Source organism: Trichosurus vulpecula, chromosome 2 (genome assembly GCF_011100635.1).
Source record: "Trichosurus vulpecula isolate mTriVul1 chromosome 2, mTriVul1.pri, whole genome shotgun sequence".
NCBI lineage: Eukaryota > Metazoa > Chordata > Mammalia > Diprotodontia > Phalangeridae > Trichosurus > Trichosurus vulpecula.
In genome coordinates this window covers 460938761-460960699 of record NC_050574.1, presented here as the reverse complement: position 1 = coordinate 460960699, position 21939 = coordinate 460938761, and the positions used below count along the sequence as shown (strand labels likewise).

At 34.9% G+C, this 21939-nt stretch overlaps 1 protein-coding gene across 6 annotated transcripts in view; it reads left to right on the top strand.

The window, feature by feature from the left end:
• Nucleotides 1-21939, top strand: part of DMD (dystrophin) — a 1925924-nt gene that overhangs the window by 362453 nt on the left and 1541532 nt on the right. For all 6 annotated transcript variants that reach the window (XM_036747778.1, XM_036747779.1, XM_036747772.1 and 3 more), the window contains 3 exons: nt 167-254; nt 16008-16249; nt 17990-18170. In XM_036747778.1, coding sequence (XP_036603673.1) covers nt 167-254; nt 16008-16249; nt 17990-18170 — 511 coding nt within the window. The remainder of the gene's footprint in view (nt 1-166; nt 255-16007; nt 16250-17989; nt 18171-21939) is intronic.

Below are 21939 nucleotides of genomic sequence, written 5' to 3'. Positions count from 1 at the left end.
GTAATCAGTGTGTTGATGCCAGGAAAGAATAGAGAATTCATTGAACATAATGTGATAAAAGGACCATAAAATAGCTCAAGACTAGAAAGGGTCTTTAGAAGTTATGATTAATGTATAGCTTCAGAATGCCTGTATTGAAATACTCACCTTTGCTGTCATGCTGCAGGCCATAGAGCGAGAAAAGCCCGAGAAGTACAGAAAACTACAAGATGCCAGCAGATCAGCTCAGGCACTGGTGGAACAGATGGTGAATGGTAATTACACAGAGTTGATTTAGATAATCTTCTTAGGGATTTGATAAACACATAGGTTTATATTTATCACAACAACTGTATTAGAAAATTCATTGATGAATTCCAAGTGAAACTAAAGGCAAGGTTTTACTTTTTATTATTATTATTGTTATTTCTCAATGCAAAAGAAAAAAAATTTCATTTTGCTTCCAGATGAATATAACACACATGTATAGGAAATTGACATAAGCATCCTCGTAAAGAATATTTTAAAACCATGTTACCAGAAATTATTTTTAAAGTTGTATATAAAAGAGACAGACAGACACTTGTCCTTGGAGTAAAGAAGACTCAGGGCTCAGTTCCTGTCTCAGATCAGGCATTTCCCATTGGAGAAGTCACTTGCCCTCTGAACATGGCAGGCAACTCTTCTAGACTGCTGCAGAGCAGCTGGAGAGCTATAGTGATGGAAGGAGGTTCCTCACCAGTGTTCCCTAAGAATAACTACAACAGTAGCAATAGCTATTATTTATATCATATTCTGAGCTTTGCAAAACACTTTATGGATATTATACTCACAATAGCTACATAAAATACATACCATTAATATTTCTATTTTACAAATTAGGAAACTGAGGCAGACAGGTTAAGTGACTTGCCTGGAATCACATAACTTGTAAATGGCTGAGGCTGGATTTGAACTGAAGTCTTCCTGACTCCAGGTTCAGCATTTTAACCACTACCCCACCTAGCTGTTTCTTAAGCAGATTCCATAATAGCTGGAAATCAACTCTATCATATTACATATAAATATCAGTAATAATAATTTTTTCATTTTTATCATAATAGACTGGAAACAGGAAAAACCACTACTCTTTCAAAATACCGTATATGATTTTCACTCTTTCACTTTCATGATTTTCCTCTTCTTGGAAAAATAAAACTCCCCCCACCCCCAATTGTTCTTTATTGAAAAAACAAATATAAATAAACTTTTATTTAAAAACCCTCACATATCTTAATTGAAAATTGTATGGCACTGAAATAGTGATATTTTAAATTTCACATGTGTACATATATATATATATATATATATATATATATATATAATTAAGCATCAGACAAACTCAAAATTTGACAACTTAATTTAGATCTTATTGTACTTATTTTTTGCAAAATTGAGCTAATGAAAATCAGTGATAATATCAGTTCTAAAATAATAACAAACATTTATTGAGTGTCCACCCTGTACTAAATATGTGAATGCACAGGGTTTGGCACAAAGTACTTAATGTGCTATATTTATCTGTCCCTACAGAGACTATTCCAAACCTTCTTTTGTGTTGGTAAGCCTCCTGTACCGCCCCCTTCTCCTACTCTCTCACCTGAGAACCTGACTTCACAACTAAGAAGATCAAAGCCATTTGCCCTGAGCTCCCTCTTCTGCCCTACTATCAAAACTCCTTGATAGTTTTGCCATTTTCCTCCTCTTTTACTGTAAGCTCTGATAAAGACGTGGCCTTTCTCTTAGTCCAGGCCAACCCCTCTATGTATATGTGACAAGCTGCAGTGTCAATCATCGTGTCTCTTTCTAGTCTTCAATCATTCTCTGTCTGCTGGCTCATTCCCTGCTGCTTACAAATGTAAACACTTCCACATCTTCCTCATCTTTAAATAAAAGGTGTAACACTTTACCCTACTGTCCCCCAAACTATTTTCTCATATATTTCCTCTCTTAGCCAAAGCCATAGAAAAAGCTGTCAACATTTGTTGCTTACATTTTCTCCCCTTCATTTCACAACTCCTTTTAGTCTAGTTTCCTTCCTTCCCTCAGACAACTGAAATTACTCTCTTCAAAGTTACCAATGATCTCTTGACTACCTAATCTTCATCCTACCTCACCTTTCTGTAGCCTTTGATGCTATTGACCATACGTGACTGGATATTCTCTCCTCTTTGGGTTTTCATGACATCTCTCTCAGGTTTGCCTACCCAAATGAGCACTTCTCAGTATTCTTCATTGGATCATTATCCTATTAGGACAACTTAAGTTTAGGTTTACTCTGAAGTTTTGTTCTAGACCCTTTTTTCGTTATGCTCTTTCTACTATTTAGGTAATTAACTTGTATGTGTTCACATATCATTTCTATATAAATGACTCTCATTTACTTACCAAGCTCTACTCTCTCTCCTGTCCAGTACCACACCACCAACTATCCACTGAAAATTTCAAACTAGATATTCAATTGTCATCTAAAACCTATAGTGTCTAAAACAGGCTCAGTAACTTTCCCTGCATCCATTGCTTTTCCAATCTTCCTTATTCCTCCCAATGCCCCTTATCTCAGTATCATCCTTCTAGTTACCCAGGTTCACAATTTTGGAATCATTTATGACACTTAATTCTCCTTCATGTGAAATACCCTGCTTGGATATTTGCTAAGTCTTGCCAGTTCTACCTCTGGCACATCTTGCTTCTGTCACCTCTCTCCTCACCTGGCCACTGTTCTATTTTAGTTCTCATTACATCTCATTTGAAGGAGTGAACAGTCACTTAACTCATCTCCATGCCTTAAGCCTCTTAGGTTTTCATTCTACACTCTACACAGCTGTCAAAATGACATTTCTAGAGTACAGAGCTCAGAAAGACCTTATATTATTCTCTTCTGGGATCAAATATAAATTCCTGTTTGTCATTTATAACTTGACTAACAACAAAAACAAACTATTATTACAGGATAGTAGATTCTTATAGAATATTATGGTCTGTAAAGCACTTGTTATTTAATCCAAACTGAAATTCGAACGTACTGTATTACATGTACATTATTCACTTTATGAACTTTATGGTCCAGCCAAACTGGCTTTTTTGCTTTTTCTCATGTACTATATTCCATCTGTAGTTCGCATTCATGCCTTTTTATAGGATTCTGCCTTGCCTAGAATTTACTCCCTCTTTATTTGTGCCTCTCAGAATTTCTACTTTCTCCAAAGATCAGATATTCTGAGCCTTTCCTAATCCCCTCAAAATTAGCTTGTACTTAAACTTTGTATATATGTTGTATTTATTTATATGTGTATTTTTTCTCAAGAGAATGTTAGCTCTTTGAGGGTAGACATGGTTTATTTTTTTTGTGCTCCACTGCCTAACACAGGGCCTAATGCATAGTTGGCTTAAATATTTGCTGTCTGAAATATGTCTGGAATTTCGCATGGAGATTTTTTGTAGAGTTTGGGGAGTCATTGATATAAAGATAAATAAAAGACTCTTTTAAATCATAGATGAGTTGTAGTCTCCACCAGTGAATAAATAGCTCACATCAATAAAATCACAGGTCATTGAAACATTTAAGGGTACCCAAAGATGATAAATAAAGCCATAAGAATGAATAGATCCCTAAGAAATAGAGTACATACATGATAGATAAGATATTTAAGACCAAAATGTTGGGAAATGCTAAATTGGAAGAGCAAGAGGAAGAAACCTAACCCTCATGCTTAAGCTTGGAGAACAAGAGGAAGAAATACAAAGAGGCAAGAGGATTACCAAGAGAATAAATTGTCATGGGAGCCAAGAGAAAAGTGAGAGTAGCAAGAAAGAGCGGATGGTGAACAGTTCCAATAATGGTAGTGGGAATTTCTGTAGCACATTAAAGTTTGTAAAGCACTTTACAAATCTCTCATTTTATCCCCATCCCTTGGAAGGTAGGTGTTAATCATACCTATTTTAGAGATAAAGAAACCAAGGCAGATAGAGTACAAGTGACTTGACCACCATGTTCATACAACCAGTGAATGTCTGAGTCTAGAAATGAATTTAGGTCTTGTTGACTCTAGGTTCAGTGCTTTATCCACTGTGCTATTATGTTAAATAGGCAAGAAGTAAAGAAGGATGAATATTGATGAAGAATTAATTACATATAATAATTAATATTTCATTGATTACCATTGAGACAAAATATTTTTCTTATAATTGAGCCTTTTTATAGAGTTATCATGGACTGGATAACTAAGTTGTTCCCTGTGCATTTTCAGTCACAGAATATCAGAGATGGATCTAGTCCAAACTGGACAAGAATCTCCTCTTAAACTCATCTGACAAAAAGTCATCTAGATTTTGCTTGAAGACCTCCACTTGGCATCAGGGACCCACTGACTCCTGAGGCATGACATTCCACATGATTCAGATATAAATTTCTGCATTTGAGAAGAAAAAGATCTTGCAAGTTGGAGACAAAGGGAAGAAAAAGGGATTCTAACCTAAATTATCTAGATCCTCTGAATGACTTGCTACAATTCTTAATGTTTAGCTTCATTCTGTCTGTAAAGATACTGCCTACAGGCTAGGCAATTAGGCTTATGCTTATGTCTCACCTACAGTGAATGTCAAGAAAGATAGATGCTGTGCTAGGAAAATAATTCACAGTTAATTTAAAATATTGCTACAAGACAATCATCAGAATTTAGAATATAAAAATAACCTCAAAATTTCTGAGTTCTCTTTCTGTCATTTTTCCTCCATCATTTACTTGGTAAAGTATATATTCTTTCTGTAATGTGATTATTTCTCTAGAGTGGAAAGACTGTGACTGACAGCATGTGGATTGTTTGTGACCGAGGTATATACTGGTATCAGAAGAATGCCCAAACTAACCCCTGATCTCTAGGAGCTCTGCTGGTGTAGAGGCAGGCACTGAAATTCCCGAATGCAATTCAAGTATATTGGAGATATTTAAAGGCAGTGTATCACCTCCCAAAGTGATTAGTGTAAAGGAGACCATTAGTCATTTGTGTATATACATTGTTACATTTGTTTAATAATAAGTTGCACTGTTTTAGATTCTTGCTGGTATGTGCTGATGCCTTTTAATGTATGTGTCATTCTATATATTGTGTCACACAGAAATTGACTCATCCAAAAAAGAAATTAGTTTACAAGTTGGACTCAATCACATATAAATTTACAAAAAAACTTTACTGAGATCTAAAAATATAATGCAGTTAACAAAACAGAAGCAATTTTCTTAACAGTTAAATTTTTTAGTGACATGAATTTAAAAAGAACAGCTTTAATATAGAAATCACACATATATCTAGATTTAGAAGGAACAAAGGAAGACCGTCCAGCCCAATATCCTCATTTTATAAACATAGAAACCAAGACCTAGGAATTTAAATTATTTGACCAATTAAGGTCACACAGGTAGGAAGTTTCAGCAACTCAGGTCCACTGACTCCATGCTAAGTACTCTTTGCAATGAACGTTGGTCCTATTCTCTGTCTTCAACCTACCTTTCCAGCCCTATCTCCTCATATTCCCATAGAAACCTTCAGAGTTAATTGCCATTCTGCAAGTGCTTCCCTTCTTCCATGTTTCTTCTCAGGCCACTCCCTTTACATGAGAGGTCCTCTCTCTGATCTATCTTTACCTTTCAAAATCTCAACTGTCTTTAATGTTCACATTTTTTTAAGAGTCCTTAAAACTAGGGTAGATTTTCCTAGTTATAGAGTATCTTTCATTAATCCATTTTAGTGAGCAAAAGCCTTCACTAACATTGGGAAGTTTCCTCTATTTACTCTAATCCCTAAACCATTTACAATTAAGTCATTTCCTTCAGTTCCACATGTGGTAGAGATGAAGCACTGCTAATCAGCAAAACCATTTCTGAAGTCTTTTGTTAAGAGGTGCTTCCTTTTGGAAGAAATTAATGACTATCCTGCTGAAAGGGTCAAGAACATTCTCCTAGAATTATCAAGCAATGCCAAATAACTAATCTTGATTTCTTAAAGCTTCGAGAAACTCCTCTGAGAAGCCTAATTTTCTGATGCCTCAAAGTCCTTGAAATAGGGGTCAAGCACCAATGATGCTTATTATGCTACCTTGTCTTTTTATTGGTAGAATTTCTTGAAATGCGCTACTTTTAAATTCACTAGACTAGGTTGTGCAATAAGGTTCACTGCTTTACCTTATGGATCAAATGTTCTCCTGGTGTTGGGCAATTCTTGTGTCCTGCGCGCAGATAGCATATACACACACATAGCAATACATGTATATACATACATACATATATACATATATTCACACACATGTACTGTATATACATGTATGTATACACACATATAATATAAGAGGATAAAAAAGCTTCATCTGCATTGTTACAAGGGAGTATTTATGTGGGTGATCCAAAAATAGAAGCTTAAAAGGCATATATCCATTCATTTATTTTACGATTCTTCTTCACTCCTTTCCTTCCTCTTCTGATGATTTCTTCAGATCTATTGCATCTCACAAATTGACACATTCAGTTATAAGGTAGTGGCCATGAATGGTCTGAGCCAGAGAGAAAAATTAAAGAAAAGCCAGGATGGCATGAAAAATTTTCTAAAGATAATTTCTGTGATGACTTCCATCACTTTTTTGGCTTGGTTGTAGATTTACAATTTAAGAGGCTGTTTGTTTCCTTGACTTAATTAGGGTAAGTGGTAAGCTGGTAGCAGTGCCTTTATTAAGGCCTTATCATCTAGCAATTAGGTTCCTTGCAATTATGGCTAATTGGGAGAGAGATTAACAGACTTTTCCAAACATTAAAAAAAAGAATTTAAAAATATATGGTTAAAAAAGTCAGTGTCATAGCAGGAAAAGCTCTGGACTTGAAGTCAAAGGAGTAATGAGCTCAAACTCTAGCTTTGACACTTTTTGTGTTATGCAATATGCAAGTGACAACTTCTCTGAGTTTGTTTTCTTCATCTGTAGATGCACTTTTTACCTCATAATATTGCTATGACAAAAGCACATTGTACAACTTATTATATGAATGTAACTATTTTGATGCACAACTAGAGAAATTTCTTTAAAAAAAAGTTCAAAGTTACATTTAAGTAAACTATTAAGTTTAAGTAAACTATTCTCTAATCCTCACCGTTATTTATCCTACTACTTTTAAGTAAATGTATTGATCATTATCTGAATTCTTCAAAGTGGAAACTCCCTGTACCTGGGAAAATCCCAATTCTCCATGCTTTTTTATTCTTGTCCATGTCTTACTATAATTTTCTCGTAATTTATTCACTATGCTAGAGACTTTTTCTATATATTTTGACATTTTGTGAGTTCAGTGTCATACTGGGCTTGCTATATGACCAGTAAACGTCTTTAAAAATCATATTTCTTGGATGCCTCTTTTCATTGCTTCTTGCACAGAAGTCATACTTGGCAATTTTTCTACTTTTACTAAGAATGCACCCCTCTCTACTCCTCTGGGCCATGTGCAAATTTGCTTCTTTATCGATCTTTGTGTTTCATTATTCACAGTCATATGGCATCAGGGTGAAAATATCAGCATTTAAAAATAGGTTTTTGCATCAGTAAGCACTTTAGTGTTACTATAGAATTTCCTAATTCCAGTCCACCCTACTCTTTCCCCCCTCCTTTTTAGCTATACTTTGAGGGTTTTATTATTTCTTACATTTTAGGATAATAAGACCCAGTCCTGTGTCAGCACATTACCATACACTTCAATAACAAAGAGGAAGAAAGTTGTATTGGCCCAAAAGATTTGGGCTTAATCTAATCCTTGCTTTCCCCAGGTTCCATTAGAAGTGCTTTCTTACATGTACTTTGAATCTCTGTAATCGAAAGTGTCCTCTCTTCCCTCAATCCTCCCAAACTCCTCCCTCTCCTATGCTTTCCTATCTTCCCTTGTCCTCTCTTCCTTTCTCTTCCTCTCCCCTCCATTCCCCGCCCCTCCCTTACTCCTCTCTCATACCCCTCTGATTAAAAATATTGAACAAATCTCAAACATGATTTTTTTTCTATGTGGTAATCAAGGATTACAGAGAACAAATTTAATAAAATATATTTAAATACAAGTAATAGTGATTACTTTATTAAGCTAAAAGTATATCTCAACAAATATTACTAAGGATTAGATTGCGGTTTTAAAGGAGATAATTAATACTAATCTTATAAAAATATAATTTGAATGATACAGAATGATTCCTTACTTAACTGCTCAAATAGAGTGGTCTAACCCACTGATGGAAACTACTTCTGTTCAACCATAATAGCTTGACTTACCAGGGTTTTGTTTTCACCTTTAATACTACATGATGTGGCAACCTGGAAGTTTCAGTTTTCCTTGTCTTGCCAAACTTAAATAATGAGAACTCTGTCACATCCACTGTTTCCACACGGCTTATTCCCTCTTCAGTTCCATGTAATTTTGTTTCCATTTTTCTGTAAATCTCCACACTACAAAGGGTAGCATTCTATATGCAGTGTACACTTAATAAACCTTGACTGATACACTTCATATGACTCTAGTCTCAAAATAGAGTTTGGCGTAGAAAAATTGTTTTTATACTTTAAGATTTTGTTTATTTGGTTTTGGGACAGGAGGAAATCAAAGAAAAGTTGTGGAATATAGAACATTTGTCTGCAGTAGTTCAGGGATATTTAGAAGTAAGAAAGATGAGATGAGATCAAACAGTACCATGTATACAATTCAGCTGACTTTTTATGTAAATTATTAATCTTGGAAGAATACATTAAAATGGAAAGATAAACCACAGAATGAAAACAAAACTGGCTCTAATTGAACCTCTGGTAATTTAGTTTCCAATATGTGTCCTGTCTATTCATGGATTCTGAATGAACTTGTGTCATGATGGAGGCCATTAAATTGAATGCCAAATGAGTTTGTAATAACTTGACACTTAAAATAAAGTGTGTTCAAAATAAGAGCATTTATTGGCCAGCTTCACCTTAAGTTGTCATTGCAAATATCTTTGTATGCCAAGATCTATAAAAACACAGGTTTTGCATTATTCTATCCTGGATTCCCAAGTAAAGATGAACGTACTTGATGAGGTATTCTTCACATTAAGTGCCAGTTCCAAAGTACTTGGATGTTGCATAGTGCCACAATTAAAAAATACTTTAGCAGTCTGTTATGCATGAGACACAGGTAATAAAATTAATGGATGCACTTCAACTAATGATCCATTTCCATTGGGAACAATGTATTTATTCAGAGACTATTTCAGGGGCTGTTTAGAATATGAGATGTGAACGGATTATCCTACGTTATCCGTGAGATTTTAATACATGAGCACAGAATGGTTTCTATAAGTATCATGATGCTTGGTTAGAAGTTGTTTACACTTTTAAATACTAAACAAATAAAATAAAAAAGTAGATATTGAGGTGATTGACTGTTTTTAAAGCAGTTCATAACATTTATACTAAGAAACTGGTGTACTAGAATTCTACAAGTGAGTAATAATCTTGAGTTTTAATTGTACCTACAATGCACAGTAAAACAGAATAGTACATCATTTCATATTAGATTCAGTAAAATAGTATTGACTTCCTCATTTTGACTCAAAGTAGAGGGAAATTTAAAGTTGGATCATATCAATGTAAAGACAAGGAAATAAATTTGGTACATTTAGGGAATTAGTTCTTTCTTCCCAATGAGACCCCCTTAGTGATTGATTATATCAATGTACTAAATATTTAAGAATTCCTAAAAATGTCTCTAGGGCTCTAATTTAGCCAGAGTCATTCCGGGTGGGAGAAAGAGGACAAGGACCTCTATTCTATTTCAGGCTGCCTCATTTTCGTGTCCTTGGGCAGAAAGGTGGCACAGGGGATAGATTTCCGGGCTTGGAGTCAGGGAGATTCATGTTCCTGGGTTTAAATCTGGCCTCAGACACCTACTAGCTGTGTGACCCTAAGAAAGGCACTTAACTCTGTTTGCCTCAGTTTCCTCATCTGTAAAATGAGCTGGAGAAGGAAATGGCAAACCACTCCAATAGTTTTGCCAAGAAAACCTCAAATAGGGTCACAAAGAGTCAGATATGACTGAAACAACTGAACAGCAAAAATCATGTGTCCTTAAGTAAGTCACATCTTTTTAACTGTAAAATAAGTAGATCGTGTTCCATAACGATCTTGATATTTACATACATTGTCTAATTTTATCTTTCTATCGACCATGTAATGTATCTTACAGCTGGTGAAACTGAGATTTAGAGTTCATGTGATTCACTTGTGGTCATGCAGCTAGTAAGTGTCTGAGGACGGATTTGGACTCAGGGTTTTCCTGATTCCAAGTCCAGTGTTCTTCCCCTACTCCACACTGCTTCTGTTCCAACTCTAAAATTCTGTGAATCTATGCTGCACTATTATAAAATATTTAAAAGAGATTCCATTAAAGGTCTATTATGTCAAGAAAATATCCCAAGTAGTTCATGCATCTCAATAAGCAATAAAATTTCTAATTTCACTTTGAGATTTGAACTGCCCTAATATAAAGCTCTATTTTAAGGGAAGTGGATATTGTATTGTGCAATGCATGGGCATTATATTTGTGATTTTTATATGAATTTTCAACTTGTTAAATAAGGTATTGTTCTGATATAGAGGCAATGTGATACAGCAGAATTGAGCTTGAGAAGACTCGAGTTCAAATGGTTCCTATGACAAGTCACCTAATATCAGTGAACCTCAGGTCACAAAACCTATCAAAAATTGTCTTTCAGAGTGATAGGCCTCAAGAAATTTCTTATATGATTAGGATGTTTAGGATCTGAGAAATCATGTGAAATAGGAACATGAAAAGTAATAACCATTCAGACTTTGTATTGGTACAGCCATCATTTTTTCTAATAGTGCATCAAGGGATATTTTAGGAGATTTTTTTATCCAGAATGATAGGCATTTAAATTAGAGATATTTAGTAAATCTTGTATCAATGCTTCATTCTAGAAAATAATCCATTTATTGGAAGAATCCATCTATCTATCATTTCTCCTTGTTATACTGGACTGGAGCTCTAATCATAAGACAGTCAAGACAAGCTGATCATCAGAGTCCAGGACATTTTTTTAGATTTTAATTAAAATTTCTCTAAAAGCTCTCGTAATAGAAATCAAGATCCAGATTTCATTTGGACTCTCTGTGAATCTTCTTTTCATTCCTGAATGCCTATTTTGGACTTCAGGCAATAAGTGGTACCAGCAGTGATTGACCTTTCTACTTTTTATACATTTAAATAATCTTTTATTTTGTAACCTTTGGAGCTCCTTCCAAGCTATGTTATGAATTCTTTTCTTTTTTGGAGCCACTTAACATATACTTCATACCTGACCAGTCATGTATTCTGTGGGCTTGCCTTTTTTCTTCACTTCATCAAGTATTTCCTTTCTTAAAAGATTGTTCCCCACCTTCCCTTAATAACTTGTTTTACTCTATAAATTAGCAATTTTTTTTACTTTCTCTCTAAATGCCTAATCTTTTAAATCCATAGAACACACTTTTGGGAGCCTATTATAAATTTCTTTTTATATGCTGCAAATGTTACTCCTGTGCTAATTATTTGCTACTTACCTTTTTAGAAATGCTTCTTAGCCATTTGTTGTCAATTATGCTTGTATTGGAGAAATGATTGATGGATTATTTTAACTTCTCTTTATTGTTTTATTTTATCATGTTGTAATGAGGATCACCTAGTTGACCACAGATTTTCAATGCATTATTTACTGTCTACCATTCAAAACCAAATATCATAAAGAGGCCCGCTACCACATGCAAACTACTGTATTACTCAGTGGCTATGTAAGTGCTGGAAAGCTGTAATAAAGTAGCACCGATTAGACTCTAAACTCCATACGGAATATAGAAAATCTGTAGCTCCTCCTACCAAAGTGAGAAACATGTAGTCTGTTGGTCTTATGTTTTCTTTTAAAATTTAATGTAGAACACAGAAGAAAGGAGTGATTCATTTACTAATAGGGATGGACTTTGATAGATTTTTGCCCATAGTTTCCTGGGTAAGACATCTTCTTATAATGGATGGGGTCTGGGATGAGCTATGAATTTTCAGGTAACTTGGAAGTTAGTAAGTAGTCCTAAGCCTGAAATAATAATAATTTTAAAGGTGGTGCAGGAATGAGAAAGTGACAGAGTTTGATGGGATGGGGAACATGAGGAATAATTAAGTTTCTTAAATTTTGATACTTACAGAATATGAACCGCTCTCCTGAGGTCCAGTCAAAAATTTCTAGCATTTGGAGACCCCCTAGTGGAGGTCTCATGAATGCTCCAACCTCAATATATGTCCACTATGTTTCAACGTCTCTCTGCAATTTTCAATAATTCAGACTCAGAGACTTAGAATAATCTTTGACCTGTTACTCTGTCTTACCCCTTAATACCCAATTAGTTGTAAGCTCCTATCATTTCTTCTTCTAAGTGTCTCTAACATACCTTAGATGCCTTCCAATTTCCACTGTATAGCTCCTTTATTTACTCATTATCTTTCACCAGGGCTATTGTGTCACAGCCTATTAGCCTATCTCTTTACTCCTGTGCAATCCATCATACAAAGCATTGCTAAAAATGCAATCACCTCAACACACATTTTCTCTGCTTTATTGACATTGTGTTACTCCTGAATCCAATGGCCTTTTCTTAGCCTTCTTCTTCCATAACTTCTCTACAGCTTTTGACATTGCTAACCATCCTGTTATCCTTTGGTTTTCCTAGCACTGCTCTCTTACGGGTCTCCCATAGCTCATAAATACCTACCAATTCTAAATTGTTGATCCTGTCCTATCTGTTCTTTTCTTCTCAGTATCCTTTACTGATTTATCATCCATCTCTTATTCTGTAAGTATGAAGTATACTCCAAGGCTCTCTACTAGATTGGCTTTCTTTTCTTTTCCTTCTACATTTTCTTCCTAAATGATCTTATCAGTTACATAGGAGTCATTTATCATCTCTATGTTATATGTTACCCTTGGGAAAGAATCATGAACCTTATTTTTAAAAATAAAGCAAGAAAATTGATGGAGGAAATATCAGTCACTAAAAAACTCTTTTACCTTTCTCCTATTTAAAAAATCCTTGTAAGAATAAACTACCAACACATCAAGACATACCTGAAGGAGATATGAGAAAATAAAAAGCAAGTTTTTATAAATTACATTCTATTGCAGATAGTCTTTCCAGACACAGAACTGACTAAAAAATAGTGGTTACAAGATCTGCTCATTGTTTCATTTACTCTAAAAATATGTATTCCATAGAGCAAAATACTGATTTAAAGCCTTTTTTCCAAAAAAGGATCTCCCATGTTATCAAAATCTAGATTCCTTGAAAGGTACAATAGCAGAGATACCCGTATTTGATGACTCTCTCATTTTTGATATTGCAAAGACAAAAAAGGAAATGGTTTGGTCACATAGCAAGAGCAAGTGATAACCCAAAGTCATCCTTTCCATTGATAACAATACATTGTTGAGAGAAGAGGGTCCTTAGTGTATTGAGTGTATCCTTGTTCATGATTTATGAGAAGATGTAGGCAAGAGTCACACAGGGCAATAAGATGTGGATAGGTTATAATTTCTGTCCATGGAAGGAGTGAAAGCCTGTATTCAAAGAGGGAGTTTCCACATCTGGGAGTTTGTTGTAGCCACAATGATGAGATCACAGATGTCTTAGTATTGAAGTATCTCTAATACCTAGCACAGTGCCTTTTTATAGTAGATGCACAATGATTTTTTTAATTGAACTGATGTCTTTTTCGTCTCGGTCTTCCAATACCTGTATTCAACCTCTACAACCTGATACAAAACTACTTTCCTAGAAATATGACTTCAATACATAATCCTAAGCTCATATCATCTTTCATACTGATCCCTCATCCTGAGATAAGCTTTTTTTCTAATTAGGGATTTGATCCAACAGTCAAAAATTTACTGCTGCCTTCATGAATCCTTTCTTGAACCCTCAAATTAGATACAAAGGAATTGCCATTCCACTATTTTAAAATAAATGATAGCAAACATGTATCTAGCACTATAAAGCTTTCAAAGTTCTTTATACATTTATTTCATTTAATCATCATCAACCATACCATCCTAATTTAGGTGATAAAATTGTTCCCATTTTAGAGATGAGCAAAATGAGGCTGAGAAATTAAGTGATTTGCTCACGGCCACACAGCTAGTAAGTATCTGAGATAGGGCTGCACTCAGGTTTTCCTGATTCCAAGTGCCATACACTGTTTGCCATACTACCTACAAGTCCAGAATTTCTTATGTCACATAATTATATTCTGCTGGGTATTTTGTAAATTTGGAGGTACAATATAAATGTGAGTTATAGTGATTGTTCTTTTACTACATTGTTTAATGTATTTGCATTATGTCCTCTCACACTGCAGCATCTTATATAGGGTGTATATGTGTGTATGTGTATATGTATGCATGTATATGTATGAGTATTGGCACCCATATAAACAGATTATATATATATATATATATATATATATACATATACATATATATGTATATGTATATATATATATATATATATATATATATATATATATTCCTTATACAAATGAAATCACAGTTTTAGAAGCAAATGCATAGTCAATAGTCATTAGGGCAAATTTAGCTATACCAAAACTGAATAATCAGCTACTGATCTATTTTTCTTCTTTATTATATTCCGCTTCTGACACATTGTGTTTGTGTAATCCAGGATCAGTCACTTAATCTCTGAAGTATTATATGCAACTTTGAAATTATAAGTTGCAAAGAAGTTGCTGACCTATATAGGGAGTTTCCACCTGGGAGTTCACTATAACAATGAAATCACAGAGTCAATCCCTAGCATTTTCTACCCCATCCCAAATATGTAAGGTTACTATTTAATAAATATAGCACTATGTATAAAACATGAACATGTACATGTAACTATGAAAGCCTACATTTGAAAATTAGCTGACTAGAGTGTTTAGATTTTAAAAATCTATAGTATTACATGAATTTCATGTATATATGCTATTTATAATTTAATATTTTATTATGATTTTCATATCACACTTTGATTCATGTACCTCCATTTTTCCCTGGTTTATTTTCCCTTGCCTAATATCAAATGTAGGCCAACTGAAAAATAATTAGATTTCCTTTTTTATTTTTAAAAACGTAATTTTATTCTATCAGGATTGTTTTACCTTCTAACAATTTCACTGCCTCAGATCTACAGCAAATATGCTTAATTCTGATCATTAATGGTAGATATTAATAATACACTTTTGAGAATTGATTACTTCTTATATGCTTAATCCTAATTAGATTTTAAAGTCCCTTAAATCTGTGTTTATTTTTTTTGTAAAATAAAAGTTGAATAGTTATAAAAACGAAGTATTCTTAATTTAGAAGTAGTTAACTATGAACATTAATCATAGAGTCAAGTCCTATCTGACACATTAACTTTGCTATGATGAGCAAGTTACTAATTCTCTCAGGGTTCCAAAAATCTTTCTAAGACTATGAATTATAAAGGAGTTACCAATTAGCATCATAGAAGGAGTTTCCATAAAGGGAGTTCACCATGCTGATGTCATTCCTCTTCTGAGCCAACCCGGTCCTTTCCCCAACCCCCAACAAAACCATAAATTTGGAAAACTTCCACCTACCCTTTACATAATCACCCACAGTTTTAATCATTAAGCTTTGGCTCAACATTATTCTTCCATATCTTGTCTTTCCTCATGTATTTGGTTTGTGTTTTCATCACTTTTTGATTAAAAAAAAAAGCTTATGAGTTATAGGTCAGAATTGAAATTGACGTTTTTAAGCCTCTGTCCACTTAGAAACTGACTTCTTTGAAATCAAATGCTTTCCTGTTCTAGATTTGCTAATTTTCAGAAAATGCTGACAAGTTATTTTAAAACGAACACCCTGTCTTTGTAGAAGGCGGCAATGCAGACAGCATCAAGCAAGCCTCTGAACAGCTGAACAGCCGATGGATTGAGTTCTGTCAGTTGCTAAATGAAAGACTTTCCTGGCTGGAGTATCAAAACAACATCCTTACCTTCTACACTCAGCTACAGCAATTGGAGCAGCAGACAACCGCTGCTGAAAACTGGGTGAAAGCACAAGCCACACCAGCTGCAGAACCTGCTGCAGTAAAAATGCAGCTAAAAAACTGTAAGGTGAGCCATTTTCCCTTATCTTTTTAGTAGCAGTATGAAACAATGTTTTGCTACCATTTTTTTTCAGAGCATGGCTGCAATTTGTTTTTATACAAGCCTTTCACCTTTCAAACAACTTAATTCAATAACAGTAAAGATCAATTAATTTGGAACATTTACCATCCAGCCATCAAATTCCTTTTGATGTTTTTAAAGTATCTAAGGCTAGCTAACTCTCTTTGCCTACTGGGCAGAACTATATAACAACTTTGTCAGTGAGGCAGCCGAGCAATTATGCAGTGTGCCCCCTGAAGAATCACCATTCAATTTTGTGATACATCTTGGCATATTTCATACATAAAAGCACTATAATGAAGAAGAGTATGTCTCTAATATGGCAGCTACTATATTACAGTCACTTTGTCAGCAAGCTCTAGGAAATGGGAGTATAAGCACCCCTCCTCCCTCCCCTTTTGACATGCCCACCTCTTCTCCCAAAGAGGAGCCTGCCTGCGGTTGTCTTCCTTCCTGATTAAACAAAAATGATAGAATAGCCGATCTCCCCAAGGGGATGGTGAGGCCAAGGAGGGTGGAGGTGGGAGAAGGATCTCAAGAGAGGGGTAAAAACTTCAGGAGGTGATGTTTTGTGGTGCAGGACCTGCAGAGAAATGTGAAATACAAACATGGACATCCAGAGAAACCCCATAGGAAAAAAGTCTAACATAGTGCCACCTAGGGATAAAAGCTGGTTACTTTACCATACTTATTGTACTGGACATACATGATCTAGTAAAATATATACTTGGTAGAAAATAGGGCTATAAAAAACCATGAAAGTAAAAAAAAGGAAATATAAACAGGAAATTAGAAAGTGAATAGACATAAATATGATAGAAAGGGATTTAATTTATTAGGTAGTAGATAAAGATGGTTTTTTTAGGAAGATAAATTTTGAAGCTATATGTAGGATAAATTAGAGGGAATAGAGACTGGAAACCAGCTAGGCACTGGATGCATTGGTACTGAAGTATGTATAGTCCAAGGGTACTAGATTCTTTCCCCTTCTAATGTTTCCCATGGCAGCTTGTAAAAAGAGAGCTACCCTGGGCTTCTGGGTAAGTGTTTCTAAACACTAGAGAATAATCTGTATTGACAGGGCTGGAAATGAGAGCCAGGAGAGAACTGTCACAGAGCAATGCAGTTTCATTGAGTTTGGTTGCCTGTGTTTCTTTACCTACACATTTTCACTCCTGTGTTATGTGTATGTGTATATCCTGAGGGAGGATCTTGTGTAGTGGAGTGTACTTCAGGCTGCTGAGAATAGTAAAGCAAAGCATAAAGCAAAGTTTTAGGGGCCGATGACACTGTGTTACATGGTCAACAACAGATATATCATTTATAAGACCTTCCCTATTGTCTTAGACATGTCTCTGACAAAGACTCTAGGATGCTTACGATATGGAGCAGAAATTATCTATCTGTTTTTATGGGTAATTTAAGCGTGTTATATGTTCTAATAAATGTGTTAAGCCATCGAAATGTATATATGAGTGAAGAAAGATGCCATTCTTGACTTAATTACCTGTGACAGGAGCTCACCAAAGTCACCATGGTTATGCCTCTCTATTTTTTGATACTGAGCAAAAAAGCTAGTCTGACACTGTTGCCTTTTAACAACCTGCACAGCAAAACTGCAATGCATATAGTGTACAAATGCTATTTTCTTTCAAAATATTCTAAAATGCTATTTTTCTGGTATAGGATGAAGTTGCTCGTCTGTCAACTCTTCAGCCTCAAGTTGAGCGATTAAAAATTCAAAGCATAGCATTGAAAGAAAAAGAACAATGCCCCATGTTCCTGGATGCAGACTTTGTTGCTTTTACTAATCATTTTAAGCAAGTCCTTTCTGATCTACAGACCAGAGAGAAGCAACTACAAACTAGTAAGTATGGACATTTCTGATGATTAGTCATGCTGAATTTGGAATTCTCCAGTATGTAGATAGGTAGATACATAGAGAGATAGAGATAGAGAGATGGATGGATGGATGGATGGATGGATGGATGGATGGATAGACAGACAGACAGATAGATATCAGATGGATGGGTGAATGGATAGATATAGACATAGATATCTACCTACATATTTTATTATATTATCTACTATATGCATATGTGTATACACACTTTAAAATCATGATATATATTATATCAAAATAGATTTAGAGATGGAAGGGACCTTGGAGGACATTTAGTTAATCCCGCCATTTGACAAATGAGGAACTGAGGCTCAGAGGGTATAAGTGACTTGCCCTACGTTACACAGTGGCAGAATCAGGAGATGAACTATTATGACTCCAAATCAAGTTCTCTGATCACTATACCAGATTGCCTCACTGGGTGAAGAGAATAATCAACTTTATTGTAAGCTTGTGACAAAATTATGTTTTTTTCAGAGGAAATAGTGAGGAAAGTTGCACTCCACGTTATTTATGCCTCTCTCCTTTTAAAAACAATGATAGAGATCATTGTGTCCAAACCGTTTTCAAATCATGAAACTTTATTTAATGAGGGCCCACCTGCTCAGAGGGGATAAATTCATCCTGGCTTCCTTTCCCATTAGACTCTAGAATCACCTCCTCTCCAAATCTCCATAAGAGCTTCATATTTCAAAAGACTACGTGTTTTGTAGGGTGAACAAAAGAAAGAAAGTACATTTCTTTGTTTTCTCTTTTGGTTCTTCCTCTGCTAAGCCCAAGCCAGACCCAAAGCATGAGGCAAGAGGTACTGCTTTCCTCAAAAGGAAAAATTGTTAGTTGGCCTTTTTTTCCAATTTGAGTGGTAATTATATATAATTATAGAATCAATCAAACAGTAAATATTTATTAAGTCCCCACTGTGTGCTAGCCACTGTGCTAAAGGCTGGATATACAAAAAGAGGCAAAAGGCATTTCCTGCCTTCAAGGAACTTATAGTCTAATGAAGGACACAACATTCATGCAACATATAATATGCAACAGAACACATCCCAGTATTAGGCAGTGGTAGGGGTAAAGGTGGATGGAGAAGATATAAGGGAAGGATCCTTCTCTTTGCATGCCCATGCTTAGAATGGCCTCCCTCCTCATCTCTGTATCTTGACTTCCCTGGCTTCCTTCCTTTTCCAGAGAAAATCTCATTTCTATGGGAAACCTTTGCTGATCTCTTGATTCTAGAACCTTCCTTCTGTTGATAATTGCTGATTTATCCTACATACCACATGTTTGTGCCTACTTGTTTGCATGTCATCTCTCTCATTAGACTGTGAGCTCCTCAAGAGCAGGGAGCGTCTTATATATTTTATTGTTTCTACAGTGTTTGGTGTAATTTTGGCACTAGTAGGTGCTAAACAAATGTTCATTGACTGATTTCCTTCACTGAGTATCCAAGATGATATAATAATCAGAATAACACACATTAAGAACTGTGAATATAATGAATACAGAGAAGCATGGATAACCTTACATGAAATGATGCGAAGACACACATTAAAGCAAGTAGAGCCAAGAAAAGAATACATATAATTACTACAACAAAGTAAATGAAAAGACCAACCCTCCCAAAATAATAAGAATGTTGTTAAATTAGAAAGAACAAGTTGACTCCAAGGTACAGACACCTTCCTAAATTCATTTGCGTAGGTGGAGGTCCATAGTTGTGGAGCAATCCATATTTTGTCATATTTATTCTATGTTTATTTGACTAGTTTTGCTGGGTTGTTCTCTTCCTTTTCATCCTCTTTTTATTTTTAGAAAACCTCTTTTGTCTTAGGGATGGCTATTTGAGAAGGAGAGGAGGAAGGACAGACACAGGAGAGTTTTGGTGATGTAAAAACAAAAGATACACATAAGAATTTGATTTAAAAAAACAAAAACCAGAAACAATTCTGTGATTCCTTAAAGTCAGTGATTTGTTGTTCGTATATTATCTCATTTCATCCATAAGAAAACCATATGAAGTAGACGCTATCATTACCCCATTTTACATGAAAAGGGAACTGAGACCAAGCAAAGTGAAGGGATGATTTCCTCAGATTTTCATCACTAATAAATGTCTGAGGCAGGATTTCAATGCTGGTATTCTTGATGCCAATTACAGTAATCTAGCCACTAGGATACCTGGTAACTTCCAAGTAACACAAAATAAGGCACTGAGACTTTGTACTGGCACAGTAGAAAGGTTTATATCTTGAAGCAGAGGACAGGAGTTCAAAAACCACTCATGAGAGCTTGGGAAAGTCACCTCACCTCTCTGGGCCTCAGTTTCCTTAGCTGTAAAATGAGGAGGATGGACTCGGTAATCTCTAAGTTCCCTTCCAGCTTTGAATTAATTCTGAACACTGTGAAATAGTTCCCAAACGTGGTCATCCAACCTCCATTGATGGGGAACTTACTATCTTCTAAAATAGCTCATTTCATTTTCGTAGAGCAATAATTTTAAGGAAATTTTCCTCCCTTCTACCCCCTGAATTAATTTAAAAATTCTTAAAGGCAGGTATAATGCCCAAATTTTTTAATCTCCTCCAAATCTTTGCATTTCTTCTATTTCAGGGGATTTATATAAGTTACCAGATTCAATGATATGGAATCAGGTCTCTTTAATCCACAAAAGTCTCAGCACCCTCTAGTGGGTTTCAATATTCTTGTCACTGTGGCTCTTTCTAATTTTGAAATAAATTAAGAATGTCCCAAATTTCTAAATGCTGACCTACTTAACAGTGGCACATATTTGTGTCTTTTATCAAGTGACAGCCAAAAAAAGAAATATGGAAGAAATAAAAGTTCAAGGGGATTTAAATAGAAGTTCTATGACTAATAAAACACTGAAGAAGTATTTCTTATATTTATTTTTACATTTATTAAATACTGGAATTGAATTATGTAGCCTAACAAATAACAGTATTAATAAACCAAGCCTAATGCAATTGGAAAATTATGAAATAAAGGGACAAAGGTAAATAAATAGATGAAAAATTGTTGACAATGCTATTTTGTCTTTTATATGTCATTGCTCACAAATAAAATGCCTTTCCCACTCCTTACCACCAATCTATCTTCATAAATGTCCAGATCAAAAGCAAAACCCTCTGGAAAGCTTTTCATGTTTAACCTCATTCTATTTTCACTACTGCTCTATTTATGTCTTCCGAATGATTATTCATTCAATTCATTCTATATCACTGTATGTGTCTTGATATGCTTCTGTGAACTATTTTAAAGTCATTTCTCATGCATATGTTTTGTTCCCTGACACTTCCCCCTTTCTCTAAACTGTATTATACACTCTGTAAAGTATAACTCTCTGTATGTGAGTGTGTGTATCTCCATCCATACATTTGCATGTGTTTATATATACATACGTAGAGATGCACTCATACATATGCAAACATTGTATAGCAATTTACAGAGTAAAGCACTTATCGCAAAGCAGCTAATGTAAAATTTACTGTACTAAATTTATCTCATCTTTAGTTTTTAAATTTTTATTAATGCTTTTATTTTCTTAACATCATTATTCCTGCTTGATGACTTCCCCTCCATCAGTCCTATATCGAATCCTCCCTTTTAAACAAAGATATGAAGAAAAATACTCTGACTTTTTCTCCCAGAGCTAGGCTGTTATGTTGCCCCTCAGGGTTCTAGGATACCATGAGGGTTTTATGGTGTGTCTACT